General features: G+C 42.5%; 1 protein-coding gene and 1 long non-coding RNA gene across 4 annotated transcripts in view; one reads left to right on the top strand and one right to left on the bottom strand.

Annotated features, from left to right (window-relative positions):
- Positions 1-995: 995 nt before the first annotated feature.
- Positions 996-3,240, bottom strand: LOC117060863. Its single transcript, XR_004428042.1, has 2 exons — positions 3,158-3,240; positions 996-1,179 (listed from the first exon to the last, which is right to left on the bottom strand). It is a non-coding gene; the product is annotated as an uncharacterized LOC117060863 (long non-coding RNA).
- A 403-nt stretch (positions 3,241-3,643) lies between these two features.
- The window catches only part of MECP2 (methyl-CpG binding protein 2), a 73,989-nt gene continuing 54,810 nt past the window's right edge, over positions 3,644-22,822 (top strand). Inside the window, exon 1 of one of the 3 annotated variants that reach the window (XM_033173436.1) lies at positions 3,644-3,912. In XM_033173436.1, the coding sequence (XP_033029327.1) occupies positions 3,878-3,912 (35 nt within the window). In that variant the 5' untranslated portion in view covers positions 3,644-3,877. Of the gene's footprint in view, positions 3,913-13,418; positions 13,671-22,822 lie in introns of those variants that run through there. The other 2 variants (XM_033173438.1, XM_033173437.1) reach the window with 2 other exon arrangements.

Raw genomic sequence — 22,822 nt, 5'->3', positions numbered from 1 at the left:
ATAGGGTATTATAAAAATTAAATTTAAAATTAAAATATGAAAGGCAATTCCTTTGATTTGTGTAGAGACAAGGCAGCATTGCTGCACTTGTGCACGCTCATATAACAGACCACCATTGTGTGATTGAGTTGACATATTGTGTCCACTGAGTGACCCAGGAGTGTTTATACGGCTAAAGTGGATGAGAGAATGTGACTCCAATCTTAGTGAGGTCGCATTGAGAAAAACGAGGCACTGGCATGTTTGTGGTCACACGTGACTCTGCAGTAAACTTTTTGAGAATTGGACATCTTTAGTGTGGTTTAACAACTGCATGAGGGGCTAGAATTCAACAGGAGAGGCTTTTTCTGACAAGTATATACATTGAGGGGGGGAAACTAACCTGCTGGATTTTTGTTTTGTTAAGGGTTCAAAAGCCCTGTAAAAAAAGAAATGTTGGTAATACTTAGTTGCAAGGCAGGCAATAGTCTTGGCTTGGTGGCAAACTGTTGAAGTACTGAGTTGGAAACACTAGGAACAGAAGTAACAAATCTGGTGCTTATTTATCTGTTTTAAAAATAGTAATATACACCCCTCTGATAACTAGAAGTGGCAACCCTACTGCGAACCACTATGTGAGTTTAAGTGGCTGCTACAACTTGACTCCGAAGTCTTACTGTGGAACATGTGAAAAGCTTTACCTTTAGTCTCACTGAAGGGGACAGAAAAGAGACATAGTGTGTAGAACTGCTTTTATATATAGACTTAAAGGTCAGCACAGTCTTCATTCACCTGGGACATTCCCATTTTTTTGTATGAATCCCTGGCAAATTGTCTCATGAAAGTACTGGGATTAATGGCTGGTTCCACATTCTACTTGGCAGAAGCTGCAAAGGGAGCAATTAAAACTTATTTTATTGTTTTTATTCCACTTTTGCCTGAAAGGCACTAGGGGCAGATGCAACTATAGTTAATACACATGGCAAGTCACGGGGATGGGAGCTTGCTCGTTTTCCATACTTTTTTTTTTTTTTTTTTGCAAGTCCTGGTCATGACTGCATGCTTCACTGAAGTGAGGCTCAGGCAAGAAGCTGTCCACTATGGGATGCTACTATCAACCTGGCCAGATTGCCTACTGCTGGCAACATTATGTAAGCCCTTCACCATCCCTGCCACTGAGTTTTCTTTCCCCTCCTTTTCCTGCAAAAGGAACAAAAATCTGTGGCATATAAAATACTGTAATATCAAATGTATTATGGCATAAGGATAAATGCATTTCTTGTTTGTTTGTGCTGACTTTGTAAGATAGTGAATACATTTTTGGATCAAATAACAATATGTATAAGGTTTTGATTTTGAAGAATTGATTCCTTCCTTCACACATTCTCACTTTTGCATGCACATTATTCCTTTACCCTTCCTCCTGTGTGGGATGAACTTATGTGGTGTTGTTTTGATATTTCTACAGTACTTTGTTTTGGATCATAGAATTATAGTTAGGTTGTCTAAGTAACTCAATTAAAATTAAGTAGATAAGGTTTGTCTCACATGACATTCTTGGTAAACCCATGTGGCTTCTCGTAAACAATCCTCATATAGCGATGGCTTAATAATCTGTTGTATAATTTTGGTTGGTGTCAACATCTGGCTGACTGTTGTGTATTTTTCCGGATCTGCCTTTCCCTCATTTTTTAAAGATAGCCCTACAACTTAGTTCAGTGTAAATTGTGTTGTTGGTTTCAAAATACTTGGTTGGAGTTTAGCTATAGCAGTTATGTATACAGTCTAAATTAAAGTGGTACCTCAGGTTACATACGCTTCAGGTTACATACTCCGCTAACCCAGAAATAACGCTACAGGTTAAGAACTTTGCTTCAGGATAAGAACAGAAATTGTGCTCTGGTGGCGCAGCAGCAGCGGGAGGCCCCATTAGCTAAAGTGGTGCTTCAGGTTAAGAACAGTTTCAGCTTATAAACGGACCTCCAGAATGAATTATGTTCTAAACCCGAGGTACCACTGTACGCTGCTACCGGAACTCTGCCAGTAATTCAAAGAGCTTGATGCTGCAACCCTATACATGTCTATTGAAAGGCAAGTCTGATTGGGTTCAATGAGAATTACTTCCAAATATGTGAGTTTAGGACTGCAGTCTAAATTAAACTTTACGAGTGCATTTCATTGTAATGATTTTAATACTTTTAATGTATGTCCTGTAACTACTAATTCGCCATGGCAGTCAGAAGTTTGATGCCACATAATAAACAGATCAATTTTTAAAGACAAATATATTTATAAAATCATGGCTTGAAATAAATGTATTTATTCATCACTACAAAGGATTAAACAAGTAAATTTGACTGTATGAGTAGTTTCAATACTTTTAGCTGTGAATATATAATAGTATATAAGGAAGCAACAAGCACAGCCTCTGAATCTTGATGCAAAAATAAGGGTTTTATAAATACAGATGCACCCCTATTTTCATCTTTGGCAACAGCTTCCAGAGGGATACCTGTATTTCATCTGTTTACCAAAGGAAAAAGGAAAACTTAAGCTACCACATGATTATTTTCAGCTTTGAAATGTTAGAGGGCATGCATAGATTTTCCCTGCATTCTCCATCTATATTTGTAACATGGCTATTTCCCCCTTGAAATCTGTGAGCAAAGTCATGCTACCTCTGCAGCATAGCACATAGCAAGGTCCATAGACTATTCTGTGTTGAATCTGTTCCTGGCAATCATGACATTGCAGATGCTGTGCTCAAGATACTTGGGCCTGAGCGGCTGTTTTGACTGTTTTGGTTGTTAACAAAAATTGCTTACATGATACGATTTTCTTTCAGATGCTTGGAACATATCAGGCATGGCAGTTGGCTTGCATTCATGTTGTAAGGAGTAGAAAAGACGTTGAGATTGTGTTGCTATTTTACTAGAAGAGTACAATATTTTAGGAGAAGATTTAATGTGTTGGTGCTGCTGTTTCAACATGATAGCTGGGCACTTATCTTTGATTACCTGTACATTTCAGGAACCATAGAAAGGGTTTAAATGAGTGACCATATTAGTGGGGAGGGATGGAGGAAGGTGGCCTTAGCATAGCAATATAGTAACTGAGGGAGAGCATCAGTATAACCATGCCAGAGGACTTTGGTCTACACACATGGCCAGTCTGACACATTTTTGCACCTGAGGTGAACCACAAAGATCTACTTCGGGATCCGCTGCTCCTGTGGATTCTGCTGCCCATGGCAACTGCTTCACCTTGCCTCATGGGTGGGCCAACCCTGGCTGCACACATATTCCAGCTGGCATGGTGGTCCTCATAGGGTGAGTAATGGCTGCAGAAACATGACCTTGGTATAACTCGATGGGCACATTAAAGACCAAGTAACAGGCATGGTCTTGGTATAAATTATCAGTATTTTGAAGGTGCTTTGCCCTGAGAAGGCCAGTATCCTACGTACCCACACAGAAAGGGGAGGGACCGCTGAGGCACTTCGAGAAAAGGGAAAGGAAAAAACCGTTAGATCCGTTACATTTCAAAAAGCCTTTTACCCGCAACTCTGCACCGCCCTCTTCGTCAGTGAATGATGAACCAACGGGCCTATCATTAGGCAGATAACATTCAAGAACCAATCAGAGGCAACGCGGGCACCTGTCCCCCACCCACTTTTTATCGTTGTTACTGACAGCACTTCCCGCCAATTCTAACGGCCGCCGGGAACAGGGCAGCCTCGCCCGTGCAAAAGAGCACCGGCCAATAGCTCCGTGAAGGTACCCTGAGTGATGGGAATCGGCATCCAATTGCAGCGAAGAGGGCGGGGCCTGGCTCTCCGGGTTTCCTCTCCGGCTCGGTTTCCCCCCTCCCCCCCCGCGGGTTCTTCGCTGCGAAGAAAATGGCGGCGGCGCCGAGCGGAGATGAGGAGAGACTGTGAGTGACCCGGGGAGAGGGGGTGGGGAAGAGCTGGGCTGGACCATCACACCACTTGCGCAGGGGTCTCGGGCGGGACCATCGCCAGCGCCGGGGAGGGCAGCGGGGCGGCGCGGCGGGGCTGCGGCCGCTGGCTTCTCTCCGCTCGCAGTTGCTCCTCCTCCCCTTTCCCTCTGCGCGCCCAGGGCCCTCGAGTGCGTCACAGCGATCCCCTCTGCCCAGTAATGGGAGGGGCCGAGGAGGAGGGCGCGGGGCGCGCCCCCTAAGGGGGGCAGGGGAGGGGAGGGACTGGCGTGGGGGGCGCGCTTGAGGTCAGAGGTGACCTGTGCTCGCTCCCTGGTGCTGCCTCACTGGTGGCATCTGCCAGCCGTGGCCCCTTCATCCTGCATCCCTGCCATGGCCCTCTTGCTTTGGCAGGTGCCTGTTGCCCAGCTGTGCCTTGCCCGCCCCAGTCTTTCTTCTGTAGAGCTCCTCATGACAGGTTCCCCAGCCCGCCCTTGGACTTCAGGTGATGGGGACACCTGGCAGCCTGCTTTTGAGGCCCTCTTTATCTCCATCTCTCACTCCGCTTGGTTCTACACCATCGTCGCTGGCAGAGTGGGCAGCGCAAGTGGGCAGAGTGCGCGTGTCCCTGTAGGATGTGTGTGGTATGGTGGTTTGGGCCTCCTTCAGCGCAAGCTGGTGCCTCTGCCCATTTTCTTCACTTTCTTTTTCTGGGTTGTGCAGCAAGAAGGATTGGGCTCCATCCCAAGTGCCATGGTGCCCAGTGTGTGGGGGTGTGTGTCTCGCTTGGCTCACCTGTGCATTTCCAATGGGCAAAGCGGTGGTGAGGATTGGGGTTAGCAAGTTCATACCTCCTCACTGCATCACGCAGAAAGCGAGGCAGGGCAAGGAAGCAGGGTTGGTGGCTGATGGCTTGCTTTGGGTTGGCTCTACCGGACCCCGTCCTTTTTGCCACACCACTCTAAGAGAAAGAGTATGCACTTTGGTAGGGCCTTCTAGATGGCTGGCAACTAACTGGAAGCAGACATGAACGTTCCTTACAGCCATGACTTGCCCAGTCTCCCTGGTCTCCTTGCCCAGAGCTGGTGGATGAATAAGGGCAGTGGCTGCTCCCATACACCCATACTCAGGGTGGTACAGAAGTGGCTGCTGTCTGTCTTCACTTCCCTCAGAGAGGGAATAGGCAAGCAAGAGGAGGTGGTAACTGCTTCTTGCAAGAGTAGTGATTGCCTTCAGACTATCACCATCATTGCTTTTGTTCTGGAAGGCTCAACTTCAGGGTAAGAAGCTTCTCTGGTCCATCAGTGTTATTGTACTCGGGGTGACACAGTCAGTATAGCCAGTGACCAGGGACAGTAGGAATTGTAGTCCAGCAACATGGGGAGCACGGGTTCCCTGTCCCTGGTCCACCCACTTATTTCCTCCCTGCTTAGGGTAGGTGCGGAGAATTGGGCCCAATGCATCTTCCCAGAATGAATGAGCAACCAGAAACGATAGTGTTTTTTACAGGCACAAATGCCAACTCTGCTTACTTGCTTGCTCTCTCTCTTTTTTGGGTTGCACAGTTGGGCTACCTGGGCTGATTTCTTGCAGCTACACCACCAGTAGAAAGATAACTGATGCAGAATTCACCCTATCTATGATATCCTTTTGAGTGCTGGATCCAGTCTTATCCATCCTATGTCCTGTATCACTGACAGCGTGAGCATGTTCATGTATGGTCAGCAGCAGCAGCTCACACTGCCTGACTTGGCAGTACCCAGCCTTCCCACCATACTGCTTAAACAGAGTGTGAGCAAGCAGAATGATTGGGAGGTGGTTGCTTCTGCCTTCTGTGGTTGTGCACACACTTTTGGCAGCCCTGTTGGCTCCAGTTCTCCCTGCTGTGTAGTCCAGAAAGAAAGGGCAAGTGGACATAAACTTTTTCACTGGGCAGCCCAGCAGACTTGGCCCTTACTGTTGCACCTTCCAGAGTGAGATGGGAGGAAGTAATTGGAGGCAGAGGCAGGAGTTCATTGGTTGAGGGTCGAACCAACTGCATGTGCCAGTCCATTTTGAAAATTTTGAAAATTGGGTGAGGGAGTTAACTTTTAATACTAAAAGCATTTGGGTGATGAGAATTAACTCTCTTCCCCTGCTTTACCTATCCTTGCTATTTATCTTAAAGATTTTTTCCTTCCTAGCCCATACCCAATATTGCAAGTTTGCTGATTGGGAGAAAAAGTCAAAGCAATGAAACCCAGTGAGGTAGGGACAGTGCGTGATTTGAATTTTGTTCCCATTCTGCTTGCACATTTTTTGGTATTAAAAATAAATTCCTCCACGCTTGCTTTATAGCCAGACTGACAAACACGTATTTAAAAAACACATGGGCATCTGTTTTGGCCCTTGTTAGCTCATGTTTGTGGCCTGGCCTGTGCCACTTGTCCTCTGCCTCTGAGTGGGAGGGGGGGAAGTAGGTGTCACTCCATTTATGGTAACTGTTGTTTTCTTTCTACTTTGATGTTGTCAATCCTCAGATGTCATTATTACCAATTCTTACCAATTATTTGATGTCCTCTCATGTTAGCTGTCTTGTGTGATCACAATATTTCAGTCACAAAACATAACCGTGCAGTGCATAGGTATATGGAGAGGGATAAAAACTGGTCTTCATCCTTTTCCCTTTTTTTGCCTTCACCGCTTGTGCTTTGGGAGTAGGGGAAAAATATCACTTATGTTTTTATTCTGAATAACTTTTGAAATAAATTGTGTTGTTCACATAAGTTATTTAATACTATTATCTGCTTCTGTTATGTATTGGCTTTGCAGGTATTATCCTATCCCTACTTAACTTGGCCACAATTTTTTTAAAAAAAATCCTAGTTGTCAAACTATTTATTTGCAACTTTTCCAGCCCTGTCGATAATATCAGTGCTTGCTCTTTGTAAACCAGGTTCCCAGTGCTATGGACAGTTGCTTCTCCAATTACATCCTCTCCTAGCTCAAGACAACTGAGTGTGCTTATGTCAGACATTGGAGTGGTACAATCATGTTGTTTGTCACCTTCACCCTTATGGTTTTAGGTGGCATTTCCATCCTTCTACTCATAGCACCTTATAAGCATTGCAGTGCATCTGCTTCATGTTGTGCATATATACCAAACATAAGTTGGCTATGAATGTTTGCTGCTTCCTTGTGTTAAAAGATCTGCCCCACCTTATCTTGCATAAATCTCTGTACAGTGCTACTAATGTATGTCCTGGAGCCTTTGTTTACTGCATGGTGAATATTTTGGTGTGAAACAAAAGGTGTGGCTTCTAGTAAGGTGTTCATATTTGATTTGATTTATCAGGAGTTTTGTGTTTCTTGCCAAGTTTTCCAGAGTGAAACTTGAAAAGGTAAAAACTTCAGGCACTTTTCACAAATGAGGCAGAGGTCATAAGTTTGGGGGAGGTATTTCAAGAGTAGGTTTTTTTGTGAAATGTTAGTTTAAATTTTGTGTGAAACCTTGTCTATCCAGGTATTGAATCTTAATACCATGTTTCACATCTAACTTGTCTAAAGGACTCAGTTTTACACAGGTATGCTAGTGCTGATGTGGGAAAATCTCTGCTCTCCCATAGGGTTGTAGCTTCTCCCAAAGTAAAATACCACTGCCCTGGGGACCTGATAGATTAAGATCATGAAATTACTGTGTTGTGAACACTAATAATATGCATGCTTGCAGTGTCATAGGGAAGGTGCATAAAAAACAAAATATTTGTGACTCATTTTCTGCTGAGCATGCCTCTGGTAGAAATTAGAGGTGGGTGGGGCACTGGGGGTACTCTTCTTCCCCCCCTCCACCCACAAGAATTCCAGTTCCAGTTCTTCTACCTTTAACAGCTGCTTAGCAGGTCCCTTGTTTCCTTTTCTATTTGTTTGCAATTATGTTATTGTGCCACCCATTCTCAATTAAGTGATGTCTCAAACTGTTGCTACTTTGGTTCATGTTTGTATTTGTTTATTAAAAAGCACTTACAATATTGGTGCTCTTTATCTGGTTGGAAATTTATTGTTTATTTGAGGATTTCTAGCCTACTCTTCATTAGAATAATTCTAGAGTGGTAGTAGAATATAAAACATAATTACATGATAAAACCAAATTTAGATAAAAACAACATAACTTTAAAACAACAGCAACAAACAGGTTCTGCAAGGGCAAGTGTACCCATCTCCACCAAAGACCTGAGCAAATAAATGTGTTTTAACTGGTGCAGAAATGCATCAGGGTCAACACCAGTTAAACTGGAGAGAGTTTTCTGTAATTGGGATGTTATTATTGAAAACATTATCTGACAAGTTGCTGTGAAGCAAATGTTTGGCCTATGTAGCACTGTTAAGAGGGTGGATTTTTTTTTGGGGGGGGGGGAACACTCTTTGGCTCTGTGCTACTTTGCTTCCTAGTGAACATTGTACTGGCAAATTGTTGAAGCTCCTTCACTTGCATCTGATTGGTCAGTGCAAGCAGAATTTGATGGATGGCTTGCTCTGCCTGTAAACTTTCCACAGGAGTTGCCTTTACTACATACCCATCATCTAGGTATAACTCCTTGCAGGACCCTCCTGGTGATCCCAGGGTATCTGTTAGTAGAGGCAGTGTGTTTCCCCCTTCCCTAAATACACTGAATCTACTCAAAAGGTATAAGGAGAAGGATGAAGGATGATCTTCAACCATTTTGCCCCTTTACTTGAAGTAGGGAAAAATAGCAAGAGTATTGTTTTATTTATTAATTAATTACATTTTTACACCACCCTACACCTGAGGATCACAGGGCAGAATATAAAAATACAAAATTATATAACAAAGTAACAAACAAAAACAATATCCCCTGCACACATATAGGATTAGTCCTAAGTGATGTCCTGTTGTCATCCTGTCATCTTGGGTGTCTTATACCAGTCTTTTATTTTTGAGGTAGAGCTTTCCAGACCCTACATACACTGTCATGTGTGTGCTCCCTGGGTTGACTGATAGCCTGCTGTAGATTGAGGAGACTTCCATAGCAGAGAACTTTCAAATACTACTCTTTAATTCCATAGTATCAAATCTGGGATTGGAAAAATCCTGATTGCCCAGAGGCCTAGTAATCTGACGATAAATTACAGTTCTGTTCAGATTCTTGCAATGAATGTTATGAATATGCCAAATTTATGTCAATTCCTTTTGTCTCAGCCCTACGGCATGGAAATATGACTAATATATCTATCTATCTATCTATCTATCATCTATCTATATATTAAATACTGTGTCATGAGATAAATTAGCAAACGACCAATTTTTGTGGAAAACATGGAGTTGTTAATGATTTGTGTAAAATCTAGTTGTGTTGTCATGATGTTGGCAGTATAGGGCGTCAGTCATGGACCTACAGTTACAGTTCCTCAGTCCCATCCACAAATGTCTCATACTTGGTGTGATCCAGATATCAAAGTAGAGCTGGCTGTGATTGCAGATGACCAAGAATCTTACGTTGCTCATTTAGAAGCTGCAGTTGTGGAAACTGTATATGTGCCTTTTACACGAAGAGCTGCTTATACAGTCAAAACAAAATAAAAAAATCCTTCCAGTAGCACCTTAGAGACCAATTAAATTTGTTCTTGGTATGAGCTTTCGTGTGCATGCACACTTCTTCAGATACCTTCAGATATCTGAAGAAGTATGCATGCACACGAAAGCTCATACCAAGAACAAACTTAGTTGGTCTCTAAGGTGCTACTGGAAGGATTTTTTTATTTTTTATTTTGTTTTGACTATTGAAGGATTTTTAAATTTTTTATTTTGTTTTGACTATGGCAGACCAACACGGCTACCTACCTGTAACTGCAGGTAAATGTATCTGTAATTGAGTCTTCCTATATCTAAGTGTGAATTAGGTGACCAGTTTATTTATTTCTCCGCACTTCCTTATGACTCGCCCCATCCCCACCCTTTGTTTCTAAGTCAAATATATTGGTCCCGTCTCCTGTAGCTAATATAGCCATTTCTCTTATTGTAGTATGAAGACTGTAGTATGAGGGTTGTACCTTTCCACTGGAGCATCCTTTAAGATGCAAAGTAATTTTTCAGTTGCTGGGCTAAAATATGTGACACTGACAAGTACAGACAAGTGGATTTAAAACATATTGAGCACTGTTTTCACATGTGTTTTGAATTGAAAACTCAGGAATTTCTTTTGAATTCTTTGCCAATATGAATCTTGCACAGTTCTTCAGAAATGAGTAGCCTTTAATTGGTCACGCCTCCCAAAAGCACCACTTTTTTGCTAGCAGTGGGTGAACTGTATCCTTTCCCCTTTTATCTTGTAGAGTTAAATGTGTGTATGGATACATTTGTCTTTTAAAGGTAGTTCAAGAAACTCAGTTTGCAAACAGTGCAGTATTAACTGCCTCTGTTTATATGAAGGGTTACTCCTCCCTGAGTTAAAACAATAATAAATATCTACAAGTAAGCACAACTGTATCATCAGTGACTGAGAAAAACGTTATATCTGCTGACAAAAATGCAGCTGATAAGAAATCTGGTGGATCTCTCTTCAGCAGGGTTCCCGATATTGTATTTTGGTGAAAGCAGGGCCTACCCACTTACTTGAGAGACTGGGGAAAATATACAAGCAAAGGTATTCCCTAAGGTACACAGAGCCTAGGCCACCTATGACTTTAAAGATAATAACTGGCATTCAGAAACATGAGCAGAGGAAGGGGGTGTGGTGGGGGCGCATCGCCCCGGGTGTCACCAATGAAGGGGGTGACAAAATGCCAGTTGGCACTCACTGTGGGGCCTGCAGCACACCTGAGCCACGCGGCTCTCCTGGGAGTGACGTAGTGGCTTGGGTGCACGCAGGCTCCTTGCTGCCCCAAACGGTCCGCCCACCGCCTCCCCCTCAGCTGTAGGGCGGGTGAGTGGGAGAAGGCAGGCAGACTCCTTGGAGGCCCTGCAGAGTGTCCTGCCCTGGCTTGCACCGTCCCGCTGGTGGCTTGCCCTGCCCCTGGGCGCAGGGCACGTGCGCTGCCCCAGACGCCTGATTGGCTTGCTCCGCTGCTGTTCAGAAGCATTAAAAAAGGTGCAAATGAGCATGAAGAGATGCAATTCTGTTTTCCTCAATAAAGATGAGAGGGGAAACAAAATATTTTTAAAAGGCAAGACTATGAGTGAAGGGATCATGTAAATACAAGACAAGCAGTGTGGAAAGGTGGGACATCACCAGCTACCCCACAGAACTTGCCTCCTAGCAGGTACAGCAATACTTCCAGTCTACACAGCAGCTGCAGTTCCAGTCAAAGACAAAAAAATTGCAACAAAGTAGGTTTAGTTTATTTCTTATTTTTTAAAGGAAAGGAAGGGGGAGAGGGCAATGTAGAAAACACAGTAATGCAATGGTTTGGAAGCAATGCCACCTTATTATATATCAATTAGTCATCTAATACAAAAATGCCTCTAGGCAACTTACATACACAATTTAAAAATATTTTATTTAATCATAGTAAAGTCTTATACAGTAACTTGCCTAATAACTGCAATGATTCAATTTCCTTTCTTGATTATGATGGTGAAACTTTTATTTATTGTTGTTTACATTTCTTTTCTGAATATAATAAAAGTAGTTCTTAAAATTATTATTGTTGCTATTGTTATTATTACCATGATGTTCCATGATGACCTAATGAATTAATGGCATCAATTTCAGAGGAAAATAATTGCATGGAAGCAAATTATATTGTGTCAAAAAAAGAACAATAAAATGGTGAAATCACACTGACTAAAAAAAGGAAATGTGTATTTAAAGGGCATTGAATGACAGGCAACAGCAAAAGACTAACTAAAGGACATATTTCAAACAGGTCGCCTTTACTGATTTAGAAATGTATGGAGCTTAATTATGAGTAAAAACGCTTATGATTTTAAACAAATGAGCAAGCATTGAAGTATTTCAATGGTATTGCATGAACATTGCCTCAGTGGTGTTAAGGGGACCTAGTGTGAAAGGGACCATGCTGTCTATGGCTTGCTTTCATTAAAAGATGGGGTACAAAATTCCATACAAGCTGAAGTCTTTGAACTGCCTTAAAGGGCAGGCCCATGTAGAATGTGTTGTGATAGTCCATTGGGAGGTTAATAATGCATGTAATTACAGACACTGACTAAAAGCATGGGAATAACTAGGGGCTGGATGTCGCTGGCATTCTGCCCAAGGCACAGGCATGCCTAGTTTTGCTGGGATTCTGCGTTATTGAGTTTTCAGGGATCTGTTCTAAACATGCACATTATGTTTGTTTGCCTACTGCTTCATCTGCTTGTTTAGGCTACTATGTTCTTAATGCCTTCTGGAGAAGGAAAAGCTCCAAAGCTTAGCAGCATCGATAAAAAATTCCCAGTAGAGGAGATGGCAAAGTATGTGTTTTCTTTGGGCAACAAGGTGGCATTTTGTTGTTGCAACTTGGAGTGTCTCTGAGTCCAATAATTTGTTAACAGCATAACTTGTGGTAAGGGTGGTTTGATTGGCATACAAGTTCTGTGGTTGTTTTTAATGGCAGCTTCAGCTGCAAAACACCTGCCCCTTTTCTTTTTATCTTCCTTTTCCTCCTCATGCCACACAATTTCCTGTTGCTTTTAGAGTTAGATTAGTATTGCATGCCACCCCTAGCTCCAAGTGGTATGAGATTCCAGGGGTTGCAGGCACTTAGCCAAGGTCTGTGCTTCCTTTTTAAAATGAGGCACAGCAGACTGTGGTGTCTTTATAAAAGTTGGTTTATTTACACATATATACAACCTAGCCACCTGTCATGGATACTTTAGTTGAGATTCCTTAGGGACACGGGTGGCGCTGTGGTCTAAACCACTGAGCCTCTTGGGTTTGCTGGTTGGATGTTTGGCAGTTCAAATCCACACAACAGTGGTGAACTCCTGTTGCTCTGTCCCAGCTTCTGTCAACCTAGCAGTTTGAAAACATATCAGTTCAAGTAGATAAATGGGTACCACTGCAGGAAGGTAAACAGTGTTTCCGTGCGCTCAGGTACTCGTCACGGTGTCCTGCTGCACCAGAAGTGGTTTAGTCATGCTGGCCACATGACACAGAAAGCTGTCTGTGGACAAACACCTGCTCCCTCCTTCTTTGACTTGAATAGGTTGGACTTGAATAGGTTGCAGCTGAGGGGCTGGCTCTGACTTTAGACTCTAGTTGGCATCTGTCTGTTTCAAGAGAAAATGGAGTGCACCTTCAGAGGGGAAGTCAAACCATTGTCTTAGCAGCACTGAAGTGACCTCCCTGGGGCACAAGCCTGAACTTTAGACTAGTGATGGGAAAATCCCCATGTCCCTAAAATACCCATTGAGTCAATCACCCATCTCATACTACCCTTCTGAGAAAAACCCTATCCCACCCTGGTGACTTCTGTTTCAGTGTATCTGAAGAAGTGTGCATGCACACAAAAGCTTATATCCAGAACAAACATGGTTGGTCCCTAAGGTGCTACTGGACAATTCTTTATTTATTTTGACTGCATCAGACCAACACGGCTGCCTACCTGAATGTCCCTAAAATGTTAATGTTCGAAACTAAAATATTGATTCAAGTGCCTGGTGAGAGCTAATGTGGTAAGGCAGGTAATAGGAAAACTCCATGTGAAGTTACAGATCCTACTGCTTAAACACAGAATTTCCCCAATCAAGTAGCAAAAGATGGATGTAAAGAACACACAGGATGATACAAGGTTCAGGAAGAAAAGACAAATATGTATGTGCTCACATGCAGAAATGGTGTATGTGTATGGTGGAGATATGACTGTGACAGTGTTAAGGGTTTAGGGAAAGAAGGGGGGGTGTCCAAGGGCAAGTGAGGCAGAGTAAAGCGAACAGGAAAGTGAACTATGTGTCATCTTTAAGGCCATATTTCCAATTTAGCTTGGATACAAAGGTTGCACTAACCCAGAGGTTATTTTTTAAACTACATTATAGTTTAAAGATGCCTATTTTTCTGCATATATAGATGTTGGCATTTGTTACTGGCAAAAAAGATGTTTGATGCTTTCCTCGATACCCCCAGTGTGGGTGGGGGGAAGTATATGTAACTGGGCCTAAATTGCAATTCATTTTTAAAGGGTATCATTTATCAGAAGAGGATGATGCCATAGGCTTCCAGTATCATTTTTCACGTTTATATGTGAAAACCCTATAGTGCCACTCTTTGGGCATTATCGGTCACGTCAGAAGCTTGTTAATGCTGTAGCAGTGACCATTCGTTTATATTTCTGGGAAAGTATGCTTTGGGCCACTAGAATTGAAAGTGATGTTCTCTTGTTGGTGAGGAAGAAGACGGTACTGTGAGGCCTGGGAAGCAGGGGAAGAGCTGCTTAAAAGCAAGTTGTAAAGCTGGCTGTGCAAGGGTGCTTGATAAACCAGGCTTTCTGTTGGCTTTGGCAATGTTGTGTGGATTGTATTTTTGCAAGCTGACTAGATCCTTAACAATTTCTCCTCTGTACTATGTACCAAGCTTCCAGCCTTGGTGTCTGTTTATTTGTAAAGATCATACTGTGCTGTAGTGCAGTTTGCAGCTTCTATTGCTGTGCCATCTGTATCATTCTGCTTCTCTGCCTCCCTCTCTGCACAACTGCATCACAAAACACAGTGTAACCATTTGTTAAGAATTTAGGAAAAAACACATTTGAGGACTAGTTTAAATGTTTTGTTTGTGGACTGCTAGGAGACTAACAGAGAATCAATCTTCAAATGAAACAGGGGTGCCACAATATCTCTGTTTGCTGTGGGATTGAGGGCCACACACAACATGATGGAGTTAGCCATGTTTATTTATCCATCGGTTGGCATCAAAAGAGGCATGGAGGGAGATGAACTCTTACCCTGCTCAAATTCTTGTCATTTCAAGTAGTTTGTCTCCTCAGCTATTCAGTGTGATGTGGTAAGGTTTGCAAAAGTTGCTTTCTCCTGTCCCTGCACCTCTCTTGATGTTGAAAGCAGTCAGCCCCCCCCCCCCCGACAGTGGATGTACCTGTTGTGCTTGGTTAGATGGGTCTAATAATTATAATGTTTTCAGGGCTGCTTTTCATGCTAGTTCTAAAATACATGGTGGTGCCCTCAAGTGTTCCCCATCCGTTGTTGAGAAAAGGAATGAATATTTCAAAGAGAGGAAATTAAAGCTGATGAACCACTTGAGTGGCTTGTCCGACAACTGTCCATCTTGTAAAACAGATTTATATTACCATTTGAGCTTTGCAGGTACAGGGGTGCTTATATGGAAATAATGTATCAATTGATCCTGTGTGGTAGTTATGGTTGAAGCTGTTCTGCAGGTGATTAAATGCTTTAATCTTCTTTCTGTGACGATGTGAATTGGCATTTTGCAATTGCAACAAGCTGTTTCATGGGTTAAAACTGAAATCAAAGAAGTGAGGACTCAGAGCAATCTTCTTCCTTCTTTTTTTTAAAATCTGGTACTGTATAATCTGGTGCTCCTTCCCTGGCATAAAAAGTGTTTGGTGTTTTTATATACATCTTAGTCACACACTATATTTATATCTATATATCTATATCTATATCAATCTACCTATATATGTGGGAGGGGAAGAAAATGATGTGATGCAAACATAAGTTTTAAATGTTTCTTCTTACAATTGAACCTGCCACAAAAAATCCTGATGTTATCAATACTGGCCCGTGGTCCTACATCCCTGATGCTGATGCTTTTATGGAGGTAGATGCAGATCAAAAGGGGCTTGCCAACAAAAGGTGAACACTGAAAATCTTGAAAAGAAGTGGTTTGCAAAAGGGGAATGAGCTGGTGTTGTGCAGATGCGGAAGAAATTGGAAATGAAACTCTGCAAGCTTATATATATATATATATATATATGCACAAACTTCCTGCCCCTTCTACAGCTGAAGCACTGTGTTGCTGTTGAACCCCTTTTTATGTCAGTGAAAGTATCGTATTTTTATGTCAGTGAAAGTATCGTATTTTGAGTTTAGTCAATTAAATAGTGTTGTGCTGACCGGTGGTTCCTGTTATAAATCTGCCTTTTTCATGAGTAGCCACGTTATAGTTTGAATTATGGAAGTGATTTGCGGAAAGACTCCCACTCTTCTATAGAACCAAACAGGATATAAAAAAGCTTTTCTTGGGGGGGAAAACACATCACATTAAACTCCTATTGACGCTAGAAACAGAATTTGTAAAGCACTTTCATCTCCCATTATAAGTGTTTGGGGGTTTGGTGATATAGATTTTTGTGGGGGTGGTTAAGGGTAGGGTTTTTATATTCAGTTTCTGCAGATGTAGTTATGAGTTTGGCCAAACTGCGAGAGGCAGTGAAGGATAGGCGTGCCTGGCGTACTATGGTCCATAGGGTCACGAAGAGTCGGACAAAAGGCTTTGCAACTTTTGACTGGAAGGTGCTCTTTTTAAAAAAAAATAGTTTAGGCTACTTTTAAAAAGTAGTAATTCAGGGCACAATCCTACACTCAAGTTTTGCTGGCTTAGCAGCTACAGTAGAGTGGTGCCTCCGGTTGCGTACGGGATCCATTCTGGAGCTCCGGTTGGATCCCGAGGTGTGCGTATCCGGAGGTGCCGCTTTTGCACATGTGTGTGGTGCAGTTTAGTGCTTCTGTGTGCGGCGTGTAGAGTGCTTCTGTGCATGTGTGCGTGGCGAAACCCAGAAAAATACTTCAGGGTTTGCTGTGCATGTATCCTGAAGGATACATAACCGGAGGTGAACGTACACGTAGAGGTACCACTGTATAGGATTTGTCAGAAACTCTGCTGTGAAATGCAGAGATTGCCATCCTAAAAGGAATGGGTGGGATGTAGGCATCACAGAGAAAAGGCATAATCACAGCTGCTTATTGACTTCAGTTGATGTGCAGGGGGCAGGGAAATAACAGCCCCTATTTGGTAACTCAGCACTGGATATGGTGTAACCCAACACTTCGTCCCGGTGCACCACCACCAGTACACAAACCCCACATGCAGCTATATATGACCCCATATCATGCACTCTTAGAGCTCAAAAGAGGGAACTTTGGTGACTGGAAACAGAGAGTGAAAGGGCACCTCTTACATAAAGAACTTCTGTAGGAACTTCTGTGAGGCAGTGAGTGGCAATGAGCCATGGTGGGATCCTACATGGCAGAGCTGGCCTATCAATCTGTGTAGCTCTTCCCCTGACTGGCTCAGGTTCCAAGTGTGGGATCGTGCCCTTTCTTTGAACCTGGGAATCCCTGCCCAGGCAGGGCTCCTACAGGCGCTGGGCTCCTGTTACCCATGACTGGGTCTTGTGGCTGGGCGCTGACAGTTCCCCATGATACATATATTTCCTGTCTGCTGTTGTGGCTGAGTGATTGGGGAGCTAGCTGTTCAGTGGAGCTTGCAGTGTGGGTTTGAGTGCATGCTCTTTTTTGCCCTCAACATTTTTTAACTAGTCACATAAAAGGTGAGTAGGGACATTTGCCCCCCCCGTGGGCCTTGCAATACCATCTCCTGCTTCCTACAGCAGGAGGGCTATGTGGGCTCTGTGAACTGTGGTGGGAGCTGTGTTGTATGGGCTGTCCTTTCCTTTGGTGTCTTGTGCTCCAAAATGGTGGTTGTAAGCAGCATAAGAGAATTGAACTGCATAGTGGTTGCTGGCTGAGCTCCTAAAACTGATGGAGTGAGGGTGCTGTACTGTTGTTCTGTGGAGCTTTGCAAATGAGCCCAGACAAGTTGCAAGCCTGTTAAGAGATGAACAGCTTGCGTTTCCACACTGGCAGTGGAGGATGGACTTACTTGTTCCTTCTTTGCCACTAGCCCACCCATTTCTTCACTTGCATGCAATTCTTTTTTCTTTTTCTTTTTCCTTTTTATTAGTTTTCTTACTTGATGAACAAACACAGACAATAAAATAAACCAAAATAGTAAAATGACAACATCAAACAAAAAATAAAAAACACAAAAAGCATACATACAACCATAAATCCATAAATTATTACATACGTACTTATATCACCATATTCTTTAATCCCAATTCATTTTCTTCTCTAATAGGCTTCCGTCCTCAACACAGGTCTATTTTTTAAACTGCTCTTTTTATCCTTTCTTCATTTCTACTGTTTTCAGCATACAATACTTGCAATCCATGTTGTGTTTTGTGAAAATTAATCAAAGTAAATCCAGGTTTTGATTTGGGGACACTTTTTAAAATAATCTCTGTAAATTTCCTATTCCTTTTGGAATTTTTGATTAGACTGTCTCCTTATCGCATCTGTCATTTTTGCAAATTCAAAATATTCAAATAATTTATCCTGCCATTCCTTTTTTGTTGGTACTATTTCACGTTTCCAATTTCTAGCTATTAATATTCTTGCTGCCGTTGTAGTATATAAGAATATTCTCTTTTTTTCATTTGGGATATCCGAATCTAAGATGCACAAAAGGAAAGCTTCTGGTTTCTTTATAAAGGTTTGCTTAAACATTTTTTCAACTCCTCATATATACTGTAATGTCCCACCACATGTGAAACAGTGTCCCTTCTGCCTGTTTACACCTCCAGCAAGTGTTACAGCTCGTTTTATACATTTTGGATAGTTTGCTGGGAGTTATATACCACCTGTAGAACATCTTCAATAGATTTTCCTTTAGGGTATAACAGATTTACAAATTTCCATTCTCTATTCCATAATCTTTCCCATGCCGATAGTTGGATATTTTTAGAGTCTTGTTAGAATAAATTATAAACTCAAATAAAAAAGCAGCCAGTGCCTGGCAGGGCCTCCAGGCCCCATATTGTATTTTTTGACAGTATCATGTCTTTGAATTAACACTGGGGTTGTCATGAGAGTAATAGTTAAACCAAAACTTCCTATTTGAGAATGGTAAAATCAGTGTTTAAGATCTATATAGAATGAAAGTTGTTGGAAAAACACATATTTGAGATGCGCTTCTAATCTTGCCTGCCTCTTCACTTCTTAAAACCCCATTTTGACTTTGACATAGAGGGAAGCATTGAACAATGTTGCACTTATTCCTATAAGACAATCTTTCTGAAGAATATGTAAGGAATATAGGCTCCAAAGTGGCTTTAGGGTAGAAAAAAAGGTAAAATGATGTGGTTCTAGGAGATTTTCCCTCTACAGTGGTTGTGGAGGGGCCCTCTAGTTATAAAGCAATTTTATTTCCAGTTTCACCTGCATCAGTAGCAGAGATCTGCTAGTCACTGAAGTTTGCTTTGCAGCACTATTGATATGATGACACAGCTTCTAAATCTGTGCTGTACTCTTGATGGGCGGAAACATTTGTCCAGGCTGCATTGTTTTTACTTGCAGCAGTTTTACAGCATGTTTGTGTGGCTGGATAAAGAAATAAGTTGCTGTGGTGCCTTCTTAGAGGCTAACTTGTCCATTGTATGTGAGGCTTCTGTAGGCATATTAAAGAGGCTTATGTATTTGGTTTGAATGTGTTCTGAGTAGATAAATGGACAACATCTGAACTATCAGGAAAGAGGTATAATTAGCTGATCAGCACTGTGTACGTGTTGGTTTTAAAAGTGAGCTGAAACATGCAAATAAAGAATGTATAAATTTGCTTCATATAATTATGCTTTTGTCAGCTAAACAGAGCGCTGAACTTTTCCTCCTGACCACTAGACCACTCCTGACTTACTTATTCAGCACCTTCTGGCTTTGGAGATTTCAGTAGACATTGTGCAGTTTTCAAGCAAATCTTCACAGGTATATGTTTAACAACATAGTTTTTAAAACAGGACTGCAGCAAAAAGTTGAGCTTCTCAGAATGTTGGATTCTGCAGGCAATATTGAATTCTGTAGCTTTAGTTATACTTGCACAAAATATACACAGACCCTGTTCATTGCATTATACCTGTCCTTTTTCCAAGTTGTCCCCTGGAGCAACCTCCATACTCAGGTTTCCTGTGAACAATCATTGGTCTGGTTTGCATTCTTTTTTGCACCAGCGTGGAAGAGCTATTACTAAATATACACATCATTTTTTTTTTTTTTTAAGTGAAGCATGGCAATATGAGTTTTGCTAAAAGCAGTACTTTTGTGTCGAGAAGAAAGCAAAACTCATCAGACAGCACCAAGTTGTAGTGCAATATTAGGGGTGTGAGGCTCTTAATGTATATAGTCTCAAAGGCTACACTAAAGTCAGCTAATTTCCATGTCATTTCATATTCTCTGATCTTCTGCACTTGAGCTACTTGTAGAAATGCTTACCATGATCTGAATTTAATAATAAAAAATGATGAAGGCTTTCTACATGTGCCTAGTCATGACAGACATGGTAATGCTGAGCTGTTAACATTTGCATTGATATCTAAAGGAGCGGAATTAAGCTTTCCCAATTATGGTTTTAGTTATGATAAGGATTTTCTGCTTAAAAATGTAATTTGGAAAAGTGGCCCCACTTCCAGCCCTCCTCTGTCTGAGAGAAGAAGCTAGCTTTAATGGACATTCACAGATGGAGCTCCCAAACAAGTGACACTGTGCTCTGTTGTCTGTATATTTAAAGCCTTTTCCCCCTGTTTATGCCATACAAGGATAGAACAGCCTTCTCCAGCCTGGAACCCCTCCAGTTGCAGTTGGACTCCTGCTCCCATCTGCCCCAGCCTACGTGGCCAATGATCAGGAATGGTGGGAGTTGAAGTCCAAAAAATCTGAGGGTTCCAGGTTTGGAATGGCCGATGTAGAATGTATCTATTGGTGTTACACAGCTGTGCCTTAAGAGTCAGCAGCTATTTTTTTAAAAAAACAAGTTATGTTTTTGAACTGTTCAAAGGGATTCTGTTCAACTGTTCAACATGCATTCTGCACAATGATTATCCTATGACCCCAAAGCAAGGTAAAGGTAAAGGTACCCCTGACCGTTAGGTCCAGTCTCAGACGACTCTGGGGTTGTGGCGCTCATCTCGCTCTATAGGCTGAGGGAGCCGGTGTTTGTCTGCAGACAGCTTCCAGGTCATGTGGCCAGCATGACTAAGCCACTTCTGGCGAACTAGAGCCGAACACGAAAATGCCATTTACCTTCCCGCCGGAGTGGTACCTGTTTATCTACTTGCACTTTGGTGTGCTTTTGAACTGCTAGGTGGGCAGGAGCTGGGACCGAGCAACAGGAGCTCACCCCTTTGCAGGGATTTGAACAATCCCTAGGCTCTGTGGCTTAGATCACAGTGCCACCCATGTCCCATGACCCCAAAGCAAAGGGCTTTCTAAATCATGGGTTGGCAAACTAAGGCCAGGGGGCTGGACCCATCCCAATCGCCTTTCTATCTGGCCCGCAGACGGTCCAGGAATCAGCGTGTTTTAGCATGAGTAGAATGTGTCCTTTTATTTAAATTGCATCTCTGGGTATTTAAAATGCATCTCTGGGTTATTTGTGGGGCATAGGAATTCGTCGTCGCCCCCCCCCCAAATATAGTCCAGCCTCCCACAAGGTCTGAGGGACAGTGGACCGGCCCCCTGCTGAAAAAGTTTGCTGACCCCTGCATCTAAACTCTTGAATTGATGAATAATATAACAAGTGGTGTGAATCCAAATACAGAATAATGACCCCGTGCCACCACAATAATGAGGGTAGCACATAGGAGAACGGAGGAAGTTCAAAAACCGTTGTTGGTGTCGAACTAGATGGAATGCTTCCTGAAAGGGTCTCAAGTTGGAAACTCCAAGCCGTGTAAATGGAAAAGGCGAATCAAAGCCGCCCCCCCAGATGGGGATGAAGAGCTGCTTTCCGGATATGTGTCAGGTTTCGCAAACTGCTTCATCAGTCCAAAGCTGCATAGTACAAATAACACTCAAATTACAATGTATGATAAACCAGAAAAAATTATAAAACAACTATCTCACACTGTATCCTACCAAATCGTGCAAAACAGGTTACTCCACATAGAAACGATAATCTCAGGCACAGCTAGTGTACAAACTCATATCAAGCAGTTAAATACAATGCAGGTGTGAAGAATCAGTCATCACATCAAATGTCACCCTTATATACCCAAATGTTCTGCTGGAGAGGGCTACCAGTGTTCAGTACAATGTAGGAAACAGACCTTTAATGTGGCACCACCTCTCCTTTGGAACTTACACACACACACACACACACACACACACACGACAGGCATTGTCCCCATTATCTTTTCAGTGCCTGTTGGAGATGTTCATCTTCCAACAAGCCTTTTAAATAGAGATGTTTATGCCGGTCTTTATCTACATTGGACTAGAAACTGAATTTATATATTGTTATGTTTTTTATTGTTAATTGCTTTGGGGTGTTTCATGGGAAGCAATTTATAAATAAAATGAAAGAAATATAATTATTGTGACTTGCTTTGACAGCAGAAGAAAGATTTATGCATGAACTGAGTGGAAAGTTATAGACATCATCTAGTCAGTATTAATGGTGAAGTATGTCTTAGGGGGGACCCAGGTGGCGCTGTGGGTTAAACCACAGAGTCTAGGGCTTGCTGATCAGAAGGTCAGCGGTTCGAATCCCTGTGACGGGGTGAGCTCCCATTGCTCGGTCCCAGCTCCTGCCCACCTAGCAGTTTGAAAGCACGTCAAAGTGCAAGTAGATAAATAGGTACCGCTCCGGTGGGAAGGTAAACGGCGTTTCCTTGCGCTGCTCTGGTTCGCCAGAAGCAGCTTAGTCATGCTGGCCACATGACCCGGAAGCTGTATGCCGGCTCCCTCGACCAGTAAAGCGAGATGAGTGTGTTATACAATCTTTCTTCTGTTTCTTTGCCTTGTGTACCTCTATTGTTGACTCCTCCACTTAAGCCAGGGCACAAGCAAATGGGAGTGAGAAGCTGAGGTGCTTTAGGGAAAGAATTCTGATGCTGCACACACAAGTCCCAGCTTCCTGCAGATTTTGAAGCAGCGTTTCAGAGC

Source organism: Lacerta agilis, chromosome 16 (genome assembly GCF_009819535.1).
Source record: "Lacerta agilis isolate rLacAgi1 chromosome 16, rLacAgi1.pri, whole genome shotgun sequence".
NCBI lineage: Eukaryota > Metazoa > Chordata > Lepidosauria > Squamata > Lacertidae > Lacerta > Lacerta agilis.
The sequence above is the reverse complement of the archived record's forward strand: the minus strand, read 5'-3'. Positions and strand labels throughout refer to the sequence as shown.